The sequence below is a fragment of the Rhincodon typus genome, chromosome 4 (genome assembly GCF_021869965.1).
Source record: "Rhincodon typus isolate 14 chromosome 4, sRhiTyp1.1, whole genome shotgun sequence".
Classification (NCBI taxonomy): domain Eukaryota; kingdom Metazoa; phylum Chordata; class Chondrichthyes; order Orectolobiformes; family Rhincodontidae; genus Rhincodon; species Rhincodon typus.
In genome coordinates this window covers 114,590,440-114,599,705 of record NC_063335.1, presented here as the reverse complement: position 1 = coordinate 114,599,705, position 9,266 = coordinate 114,590,440, and the positions used below count along the sequence as shown (strand labels likewise).

The 9,266-nt window shown below is 39.0% G+C and overlaps 1 protein-coding gene across 1 annotated transcript in view; it reads left to right on the top strand.

Annotated features, from left to right (window-relative positions):
* The window catches only part of ubtfl (upstream binding transcription factor, like), a 39,625-nt gene that overhangs the window by 19,966 nt on the left and 10,393 nt on the right, over positions 1 to 9,266 (top strand). Inside the window, exon 12 of the mRNA XM_020524009.2 lies at positions 1,708 to 1,851. Within this exon, the coding sequence (XP_020379598.1) occupies positions 1,708 to 1,851 (144 nt within the window). The remainder of the gene's footprint in view (positions 1 to 1,707; positions 1,852 to 9,266) is intronic.

Here is a 9,266-nt window from a genome sequence, read left to right as displayed (position 1 = left end):
TCTGCAGTACTTAAGATGTGGTTTTGAAAATGTCCTGTGTAACTGAAGCATGACTTCTTTACCTTGATAGAACAAAAACAAAAGCTGCTGGAAAAGCTCAGCAGGTTCTGAGGAAGGGTCACAGGACCCGAAACATTAACTCTGATTTTTTTCTTCACAGATGCTGCCAGACCTGCTGAGCTTTTCCAGCAGCTTCTGTTTTTGTTCCTGATTTACAGCAGCTGGAGTTCTTTCAGTTTTTTCCCAGACTTTTATGTTGCTTAAAAACAGCATGCCTTGTTGAAGATTTCATTTGCATTCATCAGGACAATTCACAAAAAAAAACCCATTCAAGAGGAAAACCAACATACATATTGCATGAGAGGAGAATGCTGATTGGTTGACAAGTGGCCTTTGATTGTTAGAGGTGTTGCCTTGGAGAATGTGCTCATTAGTGCTGATTGATAGTTAACTGTCAGGCGTTGTTTAATATTTAAATCCAGCAGGTTTACTTTGATTGATCAGGACATTGTCCTGAGAAATGAACTAGTGAATGGCTGCTACCTAGTTTGTTGAGTTGAAACAGTATTTTACATGTTGTTTCTGTCTGCCAATATCATGGCCCTGTGTCTTAATATATGGAGCTTCCAGTACATGAGAGAGCACCACACTTTACACCCTGCGAACAGTACTGAATGTGGGAGGAAGTAAGCCCATTAATATTTTTTTAATACTTTTCGTTTTCTACTGATACTAATCTCCTTCAGTTCCTCGTTCCCAAAACATTGTTGCTTTCCTAGCATTTTTGGGAAGATTTTTTGCATATTCTTCTGTAAAGATAGAACAAAAGTAGTTGTTTAATTGCTCTGCCAATTCTGTGACCTCCACTAGGGACACAAGCTTGGGCCATTTAAGACTGAAGTGAGGAGAAATTTCTTCACCCAGAGAGTGGTGAGCTGTGGAAATTTTTTAATACGTTATTCATTCATGCCACCTAGGTGTAGCTGGCTAGGCCAGCATTTATTGTCCATCCCTAACTGAGAAGGGTCAACCACATTGCTGTGGATCTGGAGTCACATGTAGACTAGAATGGGTAAGGATGGCAGATTTCCTTCCCTAAAGGTGCCACATTGTTCCACGGTGACCATTAGATTTAGCTTCTTATTCCAGATTTTTATTGAATTCAGATTTTCACCATCTACTGTGATGGCATTCAAACACATGGCCCACAGCATTAACTTGGGGTTCTGGATTATGAGCCCAGTGATATTACCATCTCCCCAGTTCTCTGCCACAGGAATTGGTTGAGGCTAAGACATTGAATGTTTTAAAGAAGATTTAACGATAGTTCTTAGAGCTAAAGGAATCGAAAGGTATGGGGTGAAAGTGTGAATAGCTTGCTGAATTGGATGATCAGCCATGATCATATTGAATGGTGGAGTGGGTTTGAGGGCTGAATGGCCTACTCCTGCTTCTATTTTTGATGATTCTATGTTTGTGGAGAGAATGGAGTGAGGCTGATTAAGGGAGTAGAAATTCTAAATGTGAAGTGATGCTGCCTGTCTTTGTTCTTTCCATCACAGAGTTTGTTGGCAGAAGCAGGAGCAGGCCAATCCGGCCCCATTGAGTTCAGTCTTATTGTTAACCGTCTACCTTGCATTTTGAAAGCTGCACATGATGAGTCGCGCAATCTTAGCCTTTTCAGGAATTGTTTCTCTCTTTTTTCAGAGTGTTCCTGAGCGTCCACAGCAGCCCATCTCTGCCATGTTCCTTTTCTTCCAAGAGAAACGAAAGGACAATCCCAATCTAACAGAGAGCGAGCTTACTCGGCAGCTGGCCAGGATGTGGAATGAGTTGTCAGAGAGAAAGAGGGTGAGGATATTAACCCAGTGCTGAAGGAGGCATTTGAGTTAAAAATACACAATGCTGGAGAAACTGGCGGCATCTGTGGACAGAGAAGCAAAGCAAACTTTTCAAGACCAAATAAATACGTTGCCTTTGTCAGATTGAGATCGGGGAGTTTGGAAGTGATGTTTATGATTTTACTTTACCCTGATCTGTAATAAAAAGTTTCAGCTGCAGATTTTCATTTTGTTAATTTCCTGGTTTGGAGTCTTATTCTTCCTCTCTGCTATTTAGCCTGTAGTGAGTGTCAGCTCCGAGCCCCCAGTGGTTTTTGCTGCTAATTCTGGCTGTCTCCTCCCCGCAGCTTAGTTCCCTCTCTAACATGCTGACATCTGTACGGATAAAAACCTTGTGGCTAAATCCAGAGATAAGCAAGAACTGCAAGTGCTGGAGTCAGAGATAACACAGTGTGGAGCTGGAGGAACACAGCAGGCCAGGCAGCATCAGAGGAGCAGGAAAGGTGATGTTTCGGGTCAGAAGGATCCCGACCCAAATCGTCAACTTTCCTGCTCCTCTGATGCTGCCTGGCCTGCTGTGTTTCTCCAGCTCCACACTGTATTGTCTCTGACTCCGGCGTCTGCAGTTCTTGCTATCATTGCAAAGTAAGTAGTCTTGTTTGGGGTGCAAAAAAAATGCAAACTGTAAAAAGGGCATTTTAAAAAAAAATTCCATTTCTCTCCTGAAGTTAACTGCAATAGAAAATGCAATCTCTCACATTGTACTTTAACCTACTCACATTGACGTCCTTATCAACAGTGAATGCTCAAAACACCCACATTCACTCATTTTTGTTAAGACAAATGACAGGAAAGAACTCATTCTCATGCTGTTATAACAGTCCTTGTACATGTTCTCTGAGCCTTGATCACCACCACAAAGGTCAAACCAACAGGCAGATCCCACCCTAATTTCCCTGCCCTTTTGACTAGATAATAACATATGAAACTTGGAAACCAAGAGAAATTTGTTGCAGAGTTCCTGAGAGTATTATTGCAAATAGACATTAAAAATTAAGAATAAATATGAAAAAAATCTGCATGTTTGTATTTAATTTTTAATTTTTTAAACATTCTGCGGTGCAAATAACTTTTTGGAAACGCATCCTTAGCTCTTCAGCCTGGAGGTGAATTAACATCAATACATACAAACTGCTTGTATATTGTGCTCATGCAGTGGGTTCCAGTTGGTGTTTAGTGGTAATAACAAAGTAAACTTGCAGAGTTCATCAAGGCCAGTGGCCGGGGAGACACATTTTTCATTGTTTTTCCTGGCTGCTGGCCTTACTGAGTCTGGCAAGTTTATCTTGCTGCTGCCAGCTGCATAAGACCAGTTCACTGGGAGTTGACAGCTACACACTCATTAATCTTTTAGGCTTTCAGGGGCATAGCATTGCAATTGTATGGGTTGGTTTAGGTCCATCACTCAGCCAAGTATTGCTATTCTTAAAAGGATTTTTAAGGTGTTTTTTTTATGTTGTGGGTCTGTGTAGTCTGGTCTTTAGAAAAGGAAACTAAACCAAACATTTGTACTCTACTTTTAATGAAATAAAATGTCCTGTAGGCGAGAGAAGATTTGAACATTAGGTGCTTTTGGAGACTTTCCTAGACATCGCCTGTGTACTACCTGGCTCAGTCTGAATGAGAAGGTAATGAGAAAGGAGATTTGCATTCGTATAGCATCTGTGCATTCTCAGGACAGCCCAAAGTACTTTACAATACTTCCAAAATATGTAATTTCTATTATAAGTCACTCAGTTTGTATATAGCAAGGCTCCACAAGCAACAACATGAGATTGATCAGAAAATCTGTTTTAATTAAGTGTTATCCAAAATACTGGGAGAACTCCTGTTTATGTATTTTTTCATGGTATGTGAGTGAGGCTGGCTGGGCCAGCATTTATGACCCATCCCTAATTTCTATGAAAAGGCAGTGGTGAGCTAAAGATAGTTAAGTAAATGTTGGGAATAAATGTTTGAAGCATTATTACGAGTTGTTTTCCCAATTTTCAATTGAAGCAAGTTTTGGCACATCCATGATTTGATATGTCAGAAAGACAATGTATCGTCGAGTCAAGGATGTTTAAAGGTAAATATAACTGCACGTTGTGGCCATACATCTGGAAACCAATTTAATGTCTATGAACTTTCCCGTCTTCTCCTGATTTTTGCATTCGACGTCTGGTAGTGATGTTTTGCAGTCCACTTGAATCTACAGGGGCAGTTGTACTGACAACATATTGAGCCTGAACAAGAGGAAGTAATTATGCATTAGCTGATAGCCCATTGAAACATAAATAAACATTTAAAAATATTTGTTCAGTAATATAGGTAGGAACGTCTTTGCTTGATGCACAATCTGTGTTAAATTGATTAATCCCTGTAATTGTGTTGCAAACAATTTGACAATTAATCTTATTACTCCTGGGTGAATAAAAATTAATCAATCTAGTTACTTCTGCTCATGAGATCATAGGACATAGGAGCAGGAGAAGGCCACTCGGCCCATCAAGACTGCTAATTATTCAATAAAATCATAGCTAATCTGATTGTAACCTAATTTTCAATGTTTATTTGCCCAATTTGCCCAATCTTTAGTCATAAGACAACCTCTTTATTCCAGGAATCAGCCCTAGTGAACCTTCTCCAAACTGCTTTCAATGCAAATGTATTCCTCACGAAGTTATACCCAAAACCATACATGTGCTCTAGGTGTAGTCTCACCTATACTCTATACAAATATAGCAAGACTTTCTACTTCTGTATTCTCTCCCCTTTGTAATACAGGCCAATATTCAATTTACCTTCCTAATTCCTTGCTATTCCTACATGATAATTTGTTGTGATTTGTATGTGAAAAAACTCAGATTCCTCTGTATGGCAGGATTCTACTTTATTCCGCTGCACTAGTTCTCTAGTTATAGTTTGCCAGGCGTACAATATTTTTGGCATCAAGCAGCACCCCTCTGTGAACTGTCTTCTGAGGTTAGTCTCCAGGTACAGGTTCAACCACGTAAATTTGGCCACTAGTACCACTTGAGAACATCATGGGATTCAATATCCCAGATATCTTGCATCTTATTCACACTCATTATATTACTATTCCTGAGAAATTTTCTTGTACCTACTGGGAGAACAACATTATCAGCCTTCAAGTCACGTTGTGTCTTTCTTCTTAACATTTCTTTCTTTGTCTTCTTGGATGTCATCTCAGATGCACGCTGATACTCAGTTATCCAACTGTCAACATGGCCATCCTCATCTGACTATGTGTTTGGCCCAAGATGTTCTAGTGGAAGAACTGGGTTTCTCCCAGAAAAGAGGTAGTGCAGAGACTAGATAGTTGAAGAATGTGTGATACTGTTATATATATAAGTCATCTCTAGAAACTATTCAGGGAACTTTTGTTTTGCGTTTTGGAGGTAGGGTGTGTAATCTGTCAAGAAAGCTATGGCTAAACTATTCACATTGTCCATTATCTTGTGGATGTTAAGGGGGAGAATGATTGTTAGGAATGCCTGAAGAATTGCAAAGTTCTTGTATGACATTGTGGTCATGATCACTGTATATTCTGCATGGAACACCAAAATGAACAAACCAGTTGCATGTTAGGACTCGATCTGTTGTTTTAGGCCTTCTGTTCACAGGTGGGAATTACCTTTGTGACCTTGATAAAGATATTTGTTCGTACAAGAGTATGTTCAATTTCATTTTTGCTTGAGTTGAAATCCATAATGAATGTTTCCAATGATTTAGTTGCAGTTAGAGATCCCATCCTGGGGAGAAGCTGCTTTCCAAAGTATAGCTTTCATAGTTCTGACAATTGTTTTGAATATTTCATCCATCCCTGGCCAGCAATATTGCTTTATCTTCACAGTGTTCTTGTCAGAGCAGTCTTTTTTAATGTTAACTACCCTGCCTGATCAAGAATTACTTGCAACCCTTGAAGCTTGAAAACTGGAAGGAAGGATAAATTGCTTCACTGTCCTCCTGATTAATCAGTAGAAAATAGTATCTAACTCCCTACTCCTTTACCAGCATCTCAGCAGTTTACGTGCCTGTTTGGACTCCATTATGCGTCTTCAGGTAGATTATGTTTAATTTTCCAGCAGAAGTGGAATCTACTAATGTTTTCCTCAATTATCTGAAGCTGTCTGAGGTCTTCCTTGTCTTAGACGTCGGATGGTCTTGCTGTGCATAGCTCTACCCTTCTCGATCTAGTTTGGATCTCATTCAGAAGCACATCCGGGATAATTAAATGTATGCCTGCATTGGGAACTCTGTTTGCTGAGTACAGTCCCAGTTTAAAGTGGCCAAAGCACTGAAATTCCAGCAACTCTGAATTTTTTCTTGGTTGTGATAAGCCTTGATGTTTGCTTTGTAGATGGAACAGCAATGATTGGATCTGTACTTGCTGTGTAGCAGTTTGCTATACTTTTCTCTTCAGCATATTATTACATTGCCATCAGCAACAACAGTCATCTCTCTGATGCTAGCCTCCCTCCTGGATTTAGTGGCCCTGTCTTTTCCCATGATCTTGAAAATGTGATCATGCATAACACAGAAGGGAATTTCGGGATTGTCACTGATGAATCTCTTCAGCTCCATCTGGACAGTATTTATCTCTCATTACTTAAGCTAAATTATTTTTCTCCTGAACTTCCCATGTTGGTTTAAAGGATGATTCCAGGTAGATAATTCTGTCAAAAAAGCCACAAGCACCACAGGTACTGAGACTGAGACCTGCTTATATCCATGGAAGTTACTTTTTTTGCAGCTGTGACAAGACTATTGGCATTATCAAACACTCTTGTCAGGATTTCAAACATCAGTCATGGGCTCTTTTGACCATCAATAGCTCTCTGCAGTTTTTCTCTACGGGGTTTTCTGAACAGATGCTCCATGAAGAATGTCACTTGCTCACTGACACTCAGGGATGTGGATGCCATGACTATGAGCATACCCTGAATCCAGATTTCAACTGAAAGATTGCTTAAGTTTTCTGGGCCTCCTCCAAATCTATTCAGCTAACTTCCAGTTAGAAATTAGAATTTATATGAGGTGACTTTCCTCCCTTCTCCTGCTGGTCACATGGGAGCCTCCTCCTTGACTCTGATTGGACATTCTAATTCATTCTTCAAAGCCTACTCCTCTGCTTCAGCCTTCTTCTCTGTCAAGCAGTTTTCCATCTCTTTAGGCACGATTAAAGACACTGAGAGTTACATAAGACATTTGGCTATGGTGGTGTCAACTGTAATGTCCACTGGGTGGAAGCAGCTGCCTAGATCTCAGTGGCCATAAGTGAAATTGCTAGCGTTTGATGCCCGTATCTCCTTCCTTCTCATGCTGATAATGCCAAGCTATCACAAGGAAAACACATTCTGAATGCATGAAGATTCTAGTTCAGTGACTTTTTATTTTACTGACATCCAATGTATTTAGTACGTAGATTTACAAAAGCCTATCTTAAGACAAATTCATTATAGTGACTAACTCATGAGGCAGTTCAAAAATCAAACAATTCATAGCTCAACTTCCAAATCAAACTGTTAAGAACTGGCTAACCATACATCCCACTTCCATGGCACAAGCCTATCTCATTTCATCAGCCTGCTGAAGTCATTCAAAAGTTCTGAAAGCATGCCACGTCAGAAAATCCACTAACCTTGGTGTTTTACTATCACCGGCCGGTGGGACTACACCAGACATTGTCAACAGCTACTATGGCAACCATTGGACCCAGAATCCAGATTGATCTCCACGTTTGTGCATAAAAGACAGGTAGAAGTCAGGGAGACAGAATGACACTGAGGCCACATTTGCAATTCAGTGCTTGGTGATTCGAGCTATAGTCTGCTTAGTATCTTCACTTTGTAATGAGCATCATAAACACTTTATCTGAAATACAATGAAACACTGTAACAAGATGTAAGAATATGAACGTGTTAATTTGTGCATTGCCTTAAGGATGGGTTCTGAAGGTTAGAAAACAAATTCATTAAGTATCAACAATGGACATTATTACCTAAATTTTGCATTTATGTGCGGCTTAATTTATGTACGTAATTAAAATGTTGAAAGAGTATTGTAACTGCATTTTTGAATTCTTCATTGTTTTTATGTAGAATAAATTAATCAGTCATGTTGGGTTCATTAAAGGGCAGTTACATGAGATTGAAACAAAAAGGAAGTCATGCTAAAGAATCCAATGCTCTGTTTTGGTTTCTCGCTTAGCGTGACAGTGGCTGTTTTATCAGATTGTCTCACTATTTCAGCCATGTAGACCAGACACTGTTTTTCTGTGGTGGTTTTGAATTCAAGCCATTGTTGGTCCTGTTCCATCACTAAAAGTTCAGCAGCTGCACATGGAAACTTGTAGTCATTAAGTTGTGATGTATCACGTAACTTTATACAAAGTAAACAGAGTATTTTTGGCTTGGTTATTATAATGGCACAATAAACTTGTTAGTTACATGATTTTTGAAAACTACACGTCACTATAGTTAACATGAGTATTGTTTTTAACATGATTTCGGGAAATTCTGTTGTGGTGGATTTAATTTTTTAAATATACGCAGCAATGAAGTTATATGATTTTGAAAAGTTGCAACAGAGGATATATTTAGTAGTCTTGAAGGTGACATTTCTTTTTAACAATAAAAGTTAGTAATTTATTCATTGTAGTCAGGTATCAATTAGCAGAATTGTTTACTATTCTTAGGTTCTCTTTTATGGCCAGATTTTCAGTTGCGAGATTTTTTTTAACTGCTTGCTCTTAGAAACACTTATCATGATTTTATATTCGGGCATTTTTCTTACTATATGCTTTTGATGGAATGCCATTAATGTATATAAACATAAAACAGGTGATTTGATAAACAAATGTAGCTTCATCGACCGAAAGATTAAATTTTACAATTGTTTGTACCCATGGTTGCCCATCTTTGCTACAAGTAACTGTGTGGACTTCCATAAACCATGGAAGTGTCCCAGGAACATTTGTAAACATGATCTGGTGTGTTAGGAAAACAGTAGAGAAATGAAAAACAGGTTCAGGAAGAATGCAATAAAAAAAATCTCCTAAACATATGTTCTTTATTTCTTCAGCTAAATGGAAAACATGTTTGCATTTGTATCCAATTATTATGGACCTAACGATATTTTGGACTTCAAATTCGCATTCTGCTGACAGTACTATTTACTGATAATTAATGGAAAACCTGCAGCATTTGTTAAACATTTGCTTGGAAAACACAGTCTGAGATTAGAACGCATTCCTGCAGCAGGCAAAGTGATTTTTAACATGATAACAAGGTGTAGAGCTGGATGAACACAGCAGGCCAAGCAGCATCATAGGAGCAGGAAGGCTGACGTTTCGGGCCTAGA